Genomic DNA, 15,018 nt, shown 5'->3' with positions numbered 1-15,018 from the left:
CAATTCTCTCCTGGAATGGGAGAGATCTGTCTAGTCCTTTAGATGTAGCTAATGCTTTGGGCAATATGTTTGCTGAAATCTCTGCAGCATCAGCTTATAGTACATCTTTTCAGCAAATTAAAAACAGTGCTGAATTGCACTCTAACTTTCAAACTTCCCTCATCATCATCATCAGCCATTTTCAATCCACTGCAGGATGAAGGCCTCTCCAGCAACTTTCCAGTCCCTTCTGTTTTGAGCACTGGCCATCCATTTACTACCCACAAACTCATGAATTTCATCTATCCATCTCTGCCTTTGTCTTCCAGGTTTTCTTCTAGCTCCTCTTGGGTACCAATCTGTTATTTTCTTAGTCCATCTGTCATCATGTCTCCGAGCTATGTGTCCTGCCCAAGACCATTTTAGGTCTTTAGTTTTGATAAGAATGTCCTTTATTTGAGTTTGCTGCCTAATCCATGTGTTTCTCTTCTTATCTAACAGTCTGATTCCCAATATAATTCGTTCCATTCTTCGCTGTGTAGCAGCTTCTCTTCCATTCTTTTGGTGAGTGCCCAAGTTTCACTTCCATAAGTCATTGTGGAGAGTATACATTGGTTCATTATTTTACGTTTCAGACAAACTGGGATATTGCTCTTCAGTGTGTGACTATATTTCCTGAATGCTATCCATCCAAAATTTATTCTTCTCTTGACTTCCAGCCATTTACCATTATTACAGCTAATAACTTGTCCCAGATAAGTATATGACTCCACCTTTTCAATTACTGCTCCTTCAATCATAATTTTCCTTTCTGTGGCATACTTGTTCATCATTACTTTTGTTTTAGCCATATTCATCTTTAGTCCAAAATCCTTACTAACTGTGCATAACTGATTAAGATTTTCCTCTAATTCTTTGGGATCGTGGCTTATGACCACAATGTCATCTGCAAATCGTAAATGGTTTAGGTACTTCCGTTCACATTGACTCCTTTCTGCGACCAGCCTAATCTTCTGAAAGCTTCCTCAAGGGCAGCAGTAAACAGCTTCAGAAATATTGTGTCTCCTTGTCGAACTCCTTTCTCGATTTTAAATTTCCTACTGTCTTTGTCTAGTCTAATAAAGGAGGTAGCACTCTCATATATTTTCTTCAAAATCATAATATGTGGGGTATCTATGCATTGTCTTTCCAGTGCCCGAAACATTGCCTTATGCTGTATGGAGTCAAATGCCTTTTCATAATCCACAAATGCCAGTCATAATGGTGTTTTATATTCATTTGCTTTCTCCATTAGCTATGATATTACGTGAAGGTGATCCATAGTTCAGAATCCTATCCTAAAGCCAGCTTGCTCTTTTGGTTGATTCTCATCAAGTATTCTTTCTAATCTGTTAGTAATGACCCTTGTGAATAACTTGTAGATGTGGGATAACAAGCTAATTGGTCTATAATTTCCAATTTCTGATTCATCTCCTTTCTTATGCAGCAAACGTATGATTGCATTATTCCACTGCTTAGGCATCACACCTTTTCTAATGCACTTTGTGAAGAGCCTTGCCAGTTTTTGTGTTGTCTCTTCCTCCCAATTTTAACAACTCTACAGTAACTTCATCTTCCCCCGGGGATTTCTGATTCTTCATTTTCTTCAATGCATGTTCTACCTCATCAGGAAGAATATCGAGTATGTCGTATGCATTGCTACTTTGCAGTCCATCTTCCCCACTGCTGGCATCATTCCCTCGCTCCTTGTATAATTCTCTATAGTAGTCTTCTGCTATTTGAATTATGCCTTCTCTGCTGTTTATAAATACACCATCACTATTCTTCAGTTTCAGTATCATTTGTCTTCCTGTATTACTGCTCATGGCTGCTGATTTAAATCCTTTGTTTTCCTTTAATGCTTGTTCTAATTTTCTTGTGTTAAATCTTCTTATGTCCTCTCTGAGTCTCTTTCTAATGGCTTTGCATAACTCAGTATACTCAATTTTTTCCTTGTTAGTATTTATCTTGCTCTTCATTTTTCGCCTTCGGTTCATCATATCAAGTGTTTCTTGACTAATTTTTTCTTCTTTGATTTCTTTTTCCCTATAGGTTTCTTGGGCTTTATCACTTTCAGAAAGTTGTAATATTTCCTTGTCGATATCTTGGTCCTGAGCAGTTGGCAGAAGCTCAAACATGTTCTTAAGTTCCAGTACATACTGCTTTTTCTCCTCTTCTATTATCTCAAAGACCTTTGTATTGTTTACTCGAGTCAGTTTTTTCCTTTCCTTTCCTACATCTATATGAAGTGTACATCTTTCCATTCTGTGATCACTTCCAACATTTACCTTATTCAGGATGGTAACATCATTCACAATATATCTTCTGTTTTTTTTTTTTTTTTTTAATTTGGTAGTTGTTGGCGAATCGGCTTCTGTGGCCATATTGCACCTCCTAAGGTTTTTTGCTGTACTTTGATCCAAGCCCGAGGCGGGAATCGAACCCGTGACCTTTGGGTTGCCGGGCAGGTACTTTACCCACTCGGCTAGCCCGGTCGGCATATCTTCTGTTAGTGAGGATGAAGTTGATTTCATTAGTTGCCATGTAGACATGTTGAAAGTAGACATGGAAGCGTCCATTTGGGCGCATCCATGTCTACTTTCTGTTCACCCTTTTCTTGAAAAAAGTGTCCATTCCTGACAATCTCTGAGATTCTGCAAATTCCACAAGTATTTCACCTCTTTCATTTCTTTCACCAATTCCAAAATTTCCTATACTTCCCCTTTCTGCACTGTTTTGTCTTTTTCTAACCTTAGCATTGAAGTCCCCCATAATGGGGGACTTCAATGCTAAGTGTGTAGTGGGTTTTCTGCTCATCTAGAAGACTCTCAATTTCGGTGTACATTTCTTCAACCTCTTCATCATCATGGCTCGATGTTGGTGCATAAACTTTATAACCTTTAGCTTGTACCTCTTAGAAATCTTGAGTATTAGTCTTGACACCCTTGGTGATGTACTTTTGAATTCCAAAATGTTGTTTTTTAAATCTTTATGGACGAGAAACCCAAAACTCCACCTTCACTCCTTTCACTGTTTCCATTGGTGTACAGCAGATTTCCACTTGATAAACTTATAAGTGATTCATTTCTCCTTGTTTCAGCCAAACTTCCCTCATACTACCATATAATAAACCTCTGCAATTTTCAACTCTTGCATGCCATTAGAACAGCCCATAATGATGCTGCCAGACCAGATGGGATCTATTATGTTATGCTACACATCTTGATGACAAAGCTTTGCACCTCCTCCTGGTCTTCTACACCGTATTTCTTTAGAAAAGGTTTATCCAGCTTCTTGGCATCATTCTACTGTTTTGGCTTTCCCAAAACATGGAAAGGATCCAACCAACCCCCATAGCTATAGACCAATATCTCTCTCTCAAGCTGTCTCAGAAAAACCTTGAAAAAATTGTCCACAGCAGACTCGTCTGGATTATTGAGTCAGAACAACTAATGAGCCATAGTCAACATGGCTTTCGTCAAAACAGGTCATGCTTGGATCTCGTGGTGAAGGCTGAATTTGCCATCCAGAATGCCTTTGTTAAACAAGAACATCTAGTAATGGTTTCAATAGATATAGAGAAGGCTTTTGACATCACCTGGTGACATGGAATACTTAAAGATCTTTACGCTTTTGGTCTACAGGGCAGCATCTCTTGGTTGCATTCCAATTAAGGTAACAGCACACAGAACACTGAATACATCATGCAGTGTAATTGCCGAGTGAGATCTCCTTGAAACATCTGAAGAGGAGATATGCACTTAACTGAGAGATCAAGAAGTGACAGCCATTTTAAGAAGATATTTACACACAAGGAGGAGAAAACTCGTCCCAACTAGGGTTCTTATTATTACATTTAACACTCCTAAACAACGTATTTCCATCAAGGCTGGTTATGTGAACTGTCCTGTAAGGCCTATACATTCCGAACCCATTGCGCGATGCTTCAGATGCCAAAAATATGGTCATTCTGAGATGCTGGGTCGTGGATCACCTGCTTGTACCCATTGTGGAGGAAAGTAACATGACACAAAGGAATGTTCTGCCTCGAAACTAGCATGCTTGAATTTAGTAGTGAACACCCTGCATATCCAAGAGCATGTCAAAGATGGAAAGAGGGAAAAACAAATTTAAAAAATCAAGACAGAACAAAACATCCCATATACAGAAGCAAAGAAACAGGTAATATCAGTAAATAATGCAAAATTGTATGCACAAGTAGTTCTGAGGAAGAGTTCTATTTCAACACAAACTGTTATTTCAGTCTTGCCACTTGATTCTTTTATACCACAACCTCGATACTTATTGAGATAAACACATCAAGATAAAGCAGTTGCTACTCACATCTCAATATCGACCAAGGAAATAGCACCTAAAGAAAAACCTTCTCCCTCTAAAATCCAACCTGTTATTTGTGAGGTACAGAATGTAATTGGAGGTAAATGAAGAAGAGGAAAGTGTGGAAGAATCTATTCTGGATCCTGAGGAAGAAATGGATACTGGGCACCCTCAATTTCCAAAAAGCAGAGTAAAATCCAAAGTGGGCCAATCAAAACTCTCATCACTTAGGAAGCCAGCCAATGGTTCCACTAACTCCAAGTAATAATGGCTAAATTATTACAGTGGAATTGGTGTGGATTCCAATAAAATATAGAGGATGTCAAAGTGCTCCTGCATAAATACAAACCCGTGTGCCTTTGTCTGCAGAAAACGTACTTAAAGGCAAACAATGACTCCATCTTGCAAAATTTTACTGCTACCCATAAGGGCAGAAATGGGGATGGCATGTCCCAAGGAGTTGTAATCCTTGTGGGCAACCATACCCCATTCTCATGTGTTCAGTTGAATACCAACTTAGAAGCAGTAGCCATTCACTTAGCAATAGGGTTTTTTTTTCACAGCATGTTCTATATATTTGCCTCCTGGGACAAATATTTTCCAAGCAGATCTTGATGATCTTATTATGCAATTGCCCTCTCCACTTTTACTCCTTAGAGACTTTAATGGACATATTGCCCTGTGGGGGTAGCACAGTAACGAATTAACGAGCTTGTATTGTTGAGCATATGCTCAACAAAGCCTCTTGTTACCAAATGTTGGGAATCAACACCTATTTCCATATGCCTACCCGTACTTTGCCATCGATCGCTCATCTTCTCTAATACTTATGCTTTCCTGGGAAGTGGAACAGAATCCTTATGGAAGTAATCCTTCCCGGTAATATCTACCATAGTGGATATAATCCATTTAGAATCTCACAGTGGAAGTATGATCAAGCAGATTGGAGTATATTCTTGCAGCTTACGGAATTTGATCCTGTAAAAATTCAACAAGAATCAATTGATGAAGCAGTGAAGTGTATCACAGAGTATATTATCCATGTAGCAGCAATTGCTATTCCAAAAACATCTGCCTGATTTCCACATTTTCCAAAGCCATGGTGGAACCAAGAGTGTAAAAAAAAGCAAAGTTACAAAATTGAGCACAGGGAAAATTTCGAAGTTAACCCACCACTGAACATCTTATAGCCTTTAAATGTGCCTATGCCAAATCACGATTTATACACCTACAGAGCCAAAAGGAATGCTGGGTCCAGTTTACATCCTCAATTAATCAGATGACCAGTGTGCCAAAGCCATCTGGGATAAAATTCGAAAATGAAGGTTAAATATACATCACTTCCCTCATCTATATTAGAGCACAGTGGGTGTACATTAGCAGACCCAACTGCTATTGCCAACTCTCTAGGAGAAGTACTTTACAACATAACTGCTGAAACCTCATACTCTGCAGAGTTCCTGGTTTTAAAGAACCAAGTTGAGAAAAAAAACTCAACTTTTCTTCAAGCAAAGCTGAGCTGTATAACCTATCTTTCAGCCAAGTGGAATTAACCATTGCACTTGCTACCCCAAAGGCCAGCGCTGCTGGACCAGATGACATTCAGTATGAGATGATAAAACACCTTCTATCTTACTGTCGAGAGATCTTACATTACTACAACCACATTTATTTGTAGGATCAGTTTCCCAATTCTTAGTGCAGGGAAATCATTCTTGCATTCCCAAAGTCAGGAAAGGACCAAAGAAATCCAAACAACTACTTTCTTATTGTTCTGACCAGGTAGTTATGTAAGGTTTTGGAAAAAATGGTGAATGCTCGCCATATATATATTACCTTGAGGGAAATGATCATTTGAACAAGATGCTGTGCTGCTTCTGAAGAAATTGGTCCACGCTGGACCATTTAATCCAATTGGTAGGTTTGGTTGTCCAAACCTTAAATTTAATCATACTGTCTACTACACAACACTTGAAGGAAGTTTATTCCAAAAATTGATTACTCTTTGGCTGAATGCAAATTTCTGCACATTTTGTTCTGCAGCCAACTTTTTCCAGTTTAAATTTATATCATTCAGCATTCAATTTATTTAACTTGAGCTATTCAATTTATTTATTTAGCATTCATTTCATTTATTAACACCTTATACATTTCAGTTAAGGCATCCTGCAGATTAGCATTAGCAGAGGCATATAATGCAAGAAAGCAAGCTTATACAGCATCTGCCAAAAAAAAAAAAAAAAAACCTTCCCATTTCACCCATTCATTCACTCCAAATATTTGTCTAGTTTTCTCTTGAAGTTAAACAAGCTGTCAACTTTCACAACGACAGATGGAAGTTTGTTCTAGCAATCAACCACTCACTGGCTAAAGGCAAATTTCTGCAAATCTATTCTACAACTGTTTTTCCTCAATATGAATTTATGTCCCCTCAGGTGATTAATCTGGGAAAGAGGAGGAAGCCCGCCAGCATTGAGCATGCTCAAACCATTCGAGGCCTTATACACTTCAATCGGATCACCTAGCAGGTACCTAGTCTCCAGACATCATAATTTGCAGAACTTAAGCCTTTCTTCATAAGAGCAACCCTTTGTTCCATTCACTAATCTTGTTGCCCTTCTCTGTACTCAGTCCAGCAGCTCTACATCCTTCCTAAAATGTGTCCTCCAGCCCTATACAAGTTGTATAGGTCTGGAGGATACTCAAGGTGTGGCCTGACCATTGCCTTATACAAGGGGATAATCACATCCCTTTCCCTGCTAGAAATATTCCTGTATATCATTGACAAGACACCATGAGCTACCCTTGCAAACCATCTGCATTGCTCAGAAAACTTCATATCTGCCTGCACAATTATCTCCAGGTCCTTTTCATTCTATACCACCCTCAGTACAGTTGTTACATTACTCTGGGATTACTGCTACCCATATGCAGAACTTTACATTTGTCAATGTTTAACTTCATTTGCCACCTCTCAGCCCATCTGCTCAACTTTTCCACATCCTGTTGCAGTAACGTGCTGTCATTAGTGTCATTAACAACCCTGCCAACCTTCATGTCATCTGCAAACTTAGACATTAAGACTGATATTCCATCATCAATATCATTAATAAAAACAGAAAACAACAATGGACCAAACCCTGGGAGACTCCACTAATAACATTAGTCCACAAAGAGCAGTGACCATTGATTACCACTCTATCTTCTCCTCACTCCACCATCCCTTTACCCATAGCAACAATTTGCCTCCAATGCCACACTGCTCCAATTTGTGCAGCAGTCTTCCATGTGCAACAGAATCAAAAGCCTTTCTAAGATCCAAATATATGATATCAAAATTATTCTTTGCAATCATTTCCTTTGTGACCACATCATAGTATCCAATCAAATTGGCCAGACAAGACTTCCCATTAACAAACCTATGCGGCTCTGAGTGCCAAGCAATTGTGATCTAGCAATCTTTTGTGCCATATATAGAGTGCTCTTTTTCAGCGAATAAGTTATATTTAGTTTCGAGTGTCTTGTTTTTTTTCCTATTTTACTCAAGTGATTCTTTACTTAAGAGCTTTCAAGTAATTGTTTTTGAAAGCTCTTTACTTAAGAGCTTACAAATAAGAATCCAGAAAGGAAATCACCTTTCTTTCCTTATATATATTTATTTAATCTGTACTAACCCAACTAACTTAACTCTTAACTGTTTGGTCACTTGGCACAGCTCCTCCCTCAACGTAGCAGCACCGCTAACCTGGTAGAAGAAAGTTACTCTCCCAGGGCTAATAGGAGCAAAGATGGACTTAAATAATTTTTCTCCTTTAGAGCCATCAAATTCAAGGTCAGAAATGTCCAATGAAAATGATTTGAAGCAACCTAAAAGACTTCGAAGAGAAGCAGTGTCCTATTCTCCCTAACTTTCTGGTGATACACTCTGTCTACTCACCCTAGGGGCAAGTTATCACCATTTATGATCCAAAAATATTTGGAATCTATTGCAGGATCACCAAAAATGGTGAAGAGACTACAATCAGGAGACCTCCTGGTTGAAACAGCCACCACCAAACATCCGGAGTGACTATTAAAGACAAAAACATTTGGTGGGTTGCCAGTATTTGTTACTCCCCACTGTACTTTAAATTCATCAAAAGGCATCATCACAGAGTGGGACCTACTTTCAGTGTCTTAGGGGGAATTAGTCCAAGAACTTAGTATTCAGAAGGTAATCAATGCGAAGTGATAATGATTAAAAAAGATGGAAATCTCATACCAACTTGATCCATCATTTTAACCTTCAGCACTCCTTATTTGCCATCCACTGTAAAAGCTGGCTATTTAAGCTGCCGTTTTCGGCCATATGTCCTGAATCCTCTGCGTTTTAAATGCCAGAAATATGGCCACTCTCAGCTGACATGCAGAAGTGATGCCATCTGTCCTATATGTGGCTCTAAGGACCATAAACACTCATATTGCTCAGTCTCAATCCTGTGTGTCCCAACTGCAAGCGAAATAATCCTGCATTTTCTAAATCATGTGATAATGTGGAAAACTGGAAAGAAAATTCAGAGATACAAAATAGAACATGCAGTAACATATCCTGAAGCACTCAGACAAATTATGTTGACCATGCCCAGTCTATCCTATGCATCTCGTACCCAAAGCTATCTTTCAACTGCAGCTCAAACAGATGTGTCAACAGATGTGGCAAACACCTCTTTAGCAAATTGCTTTAAAGAAACCTTATCAGCCTCCAGAAAAGATGCACCTAAAAACTGAAACCAGTGAAGCTACAAACACTCCAACAGTCTTGCAGGACACCGAAAGAATGAAAACTACTAAAGGTTGTAAGAAAACCGAACCACAAACCAACAGTATGGAAGTAGATGTACACGAAGATTATGAAGAACTCATCCTAGAATTGCATGCCAATTTCGCCCCACATTCCCAAAAGAAAAGACCAAAAAAAAAAATGCCCTGCATCCCAAAAACAGCCAGATGAATAATCCGCAGGTAAACCTAAATAAGGCATAACATCATACAGTGGAATTGCAGAGGACTAAGCAGTCATTCTGATGACTTAAGTGATTTAATTCAGCCCCATAGTCTACAGGAAACATTTTTGTCACCCCAAGTTACGCCAAAATTCTCCAATTATATAATGTACAGACAAGATAGAAACTCAGTCTCCTGCATGTGGAGGTGTAGCCATTCTGGTTAATTCTAACGTGCCATCCCAGCCGATCCAGTTGAGAACAAATCTAGAAGCTGTGGCTACTCGTATTGCAGTTTGTACATCAACTTTGTTACCATTTATATTCCACCATCTCTACCTCTTCCCCATTCAGAACTTGACAGCCTTAATACACAACTCCCAACTCTAATTTGTCTTTTCACTGATTTTAATGGACACCATCCATTGTGAGGGTCCACAACAATGGACAAAAGAGGCAAATAAATTGAAGAATTTATGAATAATAGTGATCTTAATTTATTAAACTCTGGATCTCCTACTTACGTCCACCTACCTACAGGATCTATTTCTGCAGTTGATTTGTCAATTTGCTCTCCATCCTTCTTTCCAATCCTGACATGGTCAGTATTATCCAATCCTTTTAACAGTGACCACTTCCAATTATTTGCTCAATACAAATAGGAGTAACTCAAAATCCTGAGCAACGATCCAATTAGAAGTTTAGTAAGGCAAACTGGGATGACTGTTCTGCCCAAATGCTCTTAGATAGTATTTATGTTCAACAGAAACATATTGATGATGTAACTACTTACATCACCAATCAGATTCTGACTGTGGCAAATGCTTTCATTCCAAAATCCAAGCCATATCATGCTACATGAAATCACTGGAATGCAGGGGGGTGCTCTATTACCAAACAAGAGAAAAACCATGCATGGAATAATTTCCTGAAGTGTTTTACTACCACTAACTTAATTGCTTATAAAAGGCTTAAAGCAAAATGCAATTTGTGGATTGCTTTTGCATCAACCATCACAAAAGACACTGACACACGGATCATCTGGAGAAGGATACAGGTGCTAAATGGCAAATTTCTTCAGCTGCCCTCTACGATACTTCCCTGGAAAGGGAAAGACATGTCTACTCCTGAAGACATTGCCAATGCATTAGCAGAACCTTTTGCCACATCTCTTCTTCTGCTTCCTATGCATCCTCCTTCCAGAGCATTAAAGATGGTGCAGAACGGTATAAAATTAACTTCTTAATGCACCGCTCCTTTCCATACAACCAACCCTTTACATTAATAGAACTGAAAGAATCATTAAATAGATCTCCAAAAAGTGCTTCAGGGCAAAAGTTAAACTAACAGGTCTGTAATTACTGTCACCCTTGACTCTCATTATGAATTGGAGTTGCATTTGCACATCTCCAATCCATGGGTACTTCCCACTGAGTCCAAGGAAGCTCTCATGATTATGGCTAAAGGTTGCTTACTTCCTTTGCTGCCTCCTTCAATATAACTGGACAGGTCCCATCCACCCCAGGTGCCTTTCTAACAATTTCTCCTCCACTTTGCTCTGAGTTATTATAAAATCATTTAGCTCACTGCCAGAGTTTAATACACATCTGGCATCCCCCCCCCCAAAATAACTTCTCAATTGTAAATTTAGATGCAAAATACTCATTCAGATTGTTAGCTATCTAAGCAGGATCATCAACAGTTGAACCATCGATATCAAGTGGACCAATCTGATTCATCTCTTCTCTTCTAGAGTTTACATAAGTAAAGAACTCTTTGCTGTTTTTCTTTGCATCCTTTTCCAAAGATTTCTTGTAATCTGATTTTGCTTGCCTAACCTCCTTTGTGACTTGATTACAGATTAGCTCATATCTACCATAGGCTTCTGTGTCACCTTTTAATTTTTATGTATCCCATGCATTTTTCTTCTCTGCCACATGTCTCATTAGTTCATCTAACATCCATTTATCCCCACATAAGGAAAGCACCTGTGGTGGACGGGATCTATCCAGTTATATTAAAGGAGGCAGAAAAGGAAGTAAGCAAACCCTTATCCATAATTATAAGAACTTCCTTGGACTCAGGTGATGTCCCCATGGACTGGAGGTGTGCAAATGTATCACCAATTCACAAAGGACGTTCAAAAGGTGACACTAGTAACTATAGACCTGTTAGTTTAACTTGTGTTCTGGGGAAAATAATGGAATCACTGGTTAAAGAAGTATCGCAGGATCGTCTAGACAAGGCTGCAGTGATAGTTAAGACACAGCATGGGTTTGTTAAAGGAAGGTCCTGTCTGACCAATTTGATTGGATACTATGTAATGTATAGGAAGTGAATGCCAAAAATCATTTTTATATCATATACTTGGATTTCAGGAAAGCTTTTGATACTGTTGCACATGAAAGACTGCTGTACAAATTGGAGAGGTATGGCATTAAGGGTAAGTTGCTACAATGGATAAAGGGATGGTTGAGTGGGAGACGACAGACTGGTAATCAATGGACACTGCTCTTCGTGAACAAATGTTATTAGTGGAGTTCCCCAGGGTTTGGTGTTGGGCCCATTGTTGTTTTGTATATTTATCAATGATATTAATGAAGGTATGTCAGGTTTAATGTCCACATTTCCAGATGATACAAAGGTTGGCAGGGTTGTTAACAACAGTAAAGACAGTATGCTACTCGAACTGGAACTAGATTAGTTGGGAGAATTGGCCAAGAAGTGCCAACTGAAGTTTAATATTAACAAATGTAAAGTACTGCATATGGGTAGCAATAACTGAAGAGAAATGTACCAACTGTGTGGTACTATACTCAGGGAAATGGAAAGTGAAAAAGACCTGGGGGTAATTGTGCAGTCAAATATGACGTTCGCTGAGCAGTGCAGACAGGCTGCCAGGGCAGGTCATAGTCTTGTCAATGATATATAGGAATTATGCTAACAGGGACAGGGAGGTGAGTATCCTGTTATATAAGGTAATGGTCAGGCGACACTTAGAGTACTGTGTACAGGTCTGGAGGCCTCATTTTAGGAAGGATGTAGAGTTGCTAGAAAGAGTTGCTACAAAGAAGGGCAACGAGATTGTTTAGAGGAACAAAGAGGTGCTCTTACCAAGAAAGGCTAAAGTTCTGCAAATTGCAGCACCTGGATAGTAGGCACCTGCGAGGTGATGTGATTGAGGTTTTCAAGGCCTTGAATGGGTAGAGCAAGCTGAATGCTGATGGGAATCTTCCTCTTGCTCAGACTAAGAACCTGAGGGGGCACAGTTTCAAATTGAGGAAAGATAGTTGTAGAATAGATGTGCAGAAATTTGCCTTTAGCCAGTGAGTAGTTGATTGGTGGAACAGGCTTCCATCTTTTGTTGTGGAAGCTAATAGGCTAAATAATTTTAAGGCTGAGCTGGACAGGCATTTGGAACAAATGGAGGGGTGAAATAGGAGGGGTTTTTTTTTTTTTTACTGATACTGCATAAGCTTGCTTTCTTGCATCATATGCCTCTACTGATACTAATGTAACAATTAATTAAATGTGAAATCAATTTTTTTTCTATAGATGGCTTATTATGCATTGTAGTAAGTTGCTTCTTGCTATTAATCTGGATTCACAGTGATTAAAAGTAAAATTTTATTACAAGTAATACATTATTAATATTCACCTTCAGTGTTCAGAAAAATTCATTTTCATAACCAGAATGATGTAGCTTCTTAAGATATGCACTTTTCTTTCAAAAAGTTGACATTATAATTATTATATGTTTATTTATCTAATTTATTCTTTATATAGACAAGAACAGCTAATCTTTTAGGTGTTGTCGGCACAGATGTTCCTGTTCAAGAAATTAAGAAGTTTGTTTCCCCATATAAGGTATTGTACTTATTAGTAAGCTGTTATTGTTAATTAGCAGAATATTAAATATATATATATATATATTGATGCACATATTTTTAATATCTATGATATATGATTAACTTACTTACTTATACTTTGATATTCCAGCTTCTTGCTGGGTCGATATGGTTTTTTTTTGCTCTGGAGGCTAAGAGAACTACACATTTTTTTCAGGATATGGAATTTTATTTATTGATTTGAAGTTATTGTTTTACTCTACCTTTTATTTTAGTAGTGTATTTGTTAATTAGTAGTATATTTGTTTATGATTTCCTGATTAATTTGTGTATTTTTTTCAAAGCTGAAAAAAAAAACACATTCAACTTCTGCTGGTAATGTTTTGTATTAATAAGAATGTTCAAATTTTGCTGCCCTTATTTTAGTATTGATATAGCAGATACTGGAGGTTTCTACATAGCTTTGTAGCAGGGTAATAGGTATCAGAAGAGGCTTATAAACTATAAATTATAACACTACATATGTGTTTTAATAACTTAACTTTGTAATGCCATAACATATGACATTAATATCTGTAGAGCTTTTAGTGTCAGTTATCAGTGATTTGGCATAAATATAGTATTGAGAATAGGTCGCTCGAGAATTCAAATCATGTAGGTGTTTGCAATATAGAGCTAAATTTATTATTGATTATAACTACTTAGAATTTACAAACATAGGTATTGCATAATAAACTTAAAATTAATCTGAGACGTGGAATTCATATAACATAAACTTAGTTGGAGATATATAAAACACATATACAGTAAGCTCGATATTGAAATATATATATATATTGGATACTATAAACTTCACAGCATAATTCATGCATACGTAATTACTGCATTAGGATACAAGTTTAGTGTAGCATTTTAATTGTATTGAATTTGAACCATAATCATGCCTTAGACAAGAGCAGGAAAGCAAAAGGCTCAAGTTAGTGGGAGTACCATGGATCGGGGGGGGGGGGTTGTCTGCAGAATCACAGCCTTATGATATGTACTACTTGTTTTATGTTTATGGACTATCAGGAAAGGGTCGTGATATTTCAACGGGAACGTTTTTGTGTATGCTCGATGTAAAGAGTGTGAGGATGTTAGGCACCGACTCAACGTTGTTTTGGGCCTTTACGAGAGCTTGAAGAACAGGGTGGATGTCCTCAAAGGATTTAAATTGGATGGGGGGCATCAAGCTCTCAGCTAGCAACATCAACACCATTTCTTGCACTCAATTGTCAAGCAACACAGTGGCAATCCCAAGGCAGAATGCGCTGACCCAACAGGAGGCAGTTGTTCTCAGTGACTCTATTATCAGTCAAATGGGAAATATATTGTGCAAAAAGGATAGGTGGAACAGGACCAGAGTATATCTACCACGGAGCAAAAGTTGATGACATTGTAGAGCAGATACCATCTTTTAAGGGCACAAAAATATTTTATCGTTGTACATGTTGACACTAATAACATTAAGAGTAGGACATATGCAGACTTACTTAACAGGTGCCGATCAATATTGAAAAAAAATGTTGAGTTAGGGTTAAATTTGAAAGTGCCTGCATTCTGCCCAGACACAATAGGAGGGAGTATATGATGAGAGTCTTGTCAATCAAATCAGTCAAAGATTGTGCAAAGCTCATGGGGTAGAATTTTTCTCAGCGTGGTCTGTGCTTGTTAACAGGAGAGTTTGCTTCTACAGGGATGGGATACACTTAAATAGAAATGGTGCAAGAGTATTTGCTGATGCTATCGAGGCAGTGTTAGGTGAGTTGGAAAACTGCTAGCTTGGTGGATAC

At 38.2% G+C, this 15,018-nt stretch overlaps 1 protein-coding gene across 2 annotated transcripts in view; it reads left to right on the top strand.

The window, feature by feature from the left end:
* The window catches only part of LOC150078580 (voltage-dependent calcium channel subunit alpha-2/delta-3-like), a 1,140,037-nt gene that overhangs the window by 539,713 nt on the left and 585,306 nt on the right, over positions 1 to 15,018 (top strand). For both annotated transcript variants that reach the window (XM_090384275.1, XM_090384274.1), the window contains one exon: positions 13,125 to 13,205. In XM_090384275.1, the coding sequence (XP_090240401.1) occupies positions 13,125 to 13,205 (81 nt within the window). The remainder of the gene's footprint in view (positions 1 to 13,124; positions 13,206 to 15,018) is intronic.

The sequence above is a fragment of the Mastigoproctus giganteus genome, chromosome 11 (genome assembly GCF_048544385.1).
Source record: "Mastigoproctus giganteus isolate SK-2022 chromosome 11, ASM4854438v1, whole genome shotgun sequence".
In the NCBI taxonomy this organism is placed as follows: domain Eukaryota; kingdom Metazoa; phylum Arthropoda; class Arachnida; order Uropygi; family Thelyphonidae; genus Mastigoproctus; species Mastigoproctus giganteus.
Note: the sequence above shows the minus strand (reverse complement) of the source record. Positions and strands in the feature narration are given on the sequence as shown.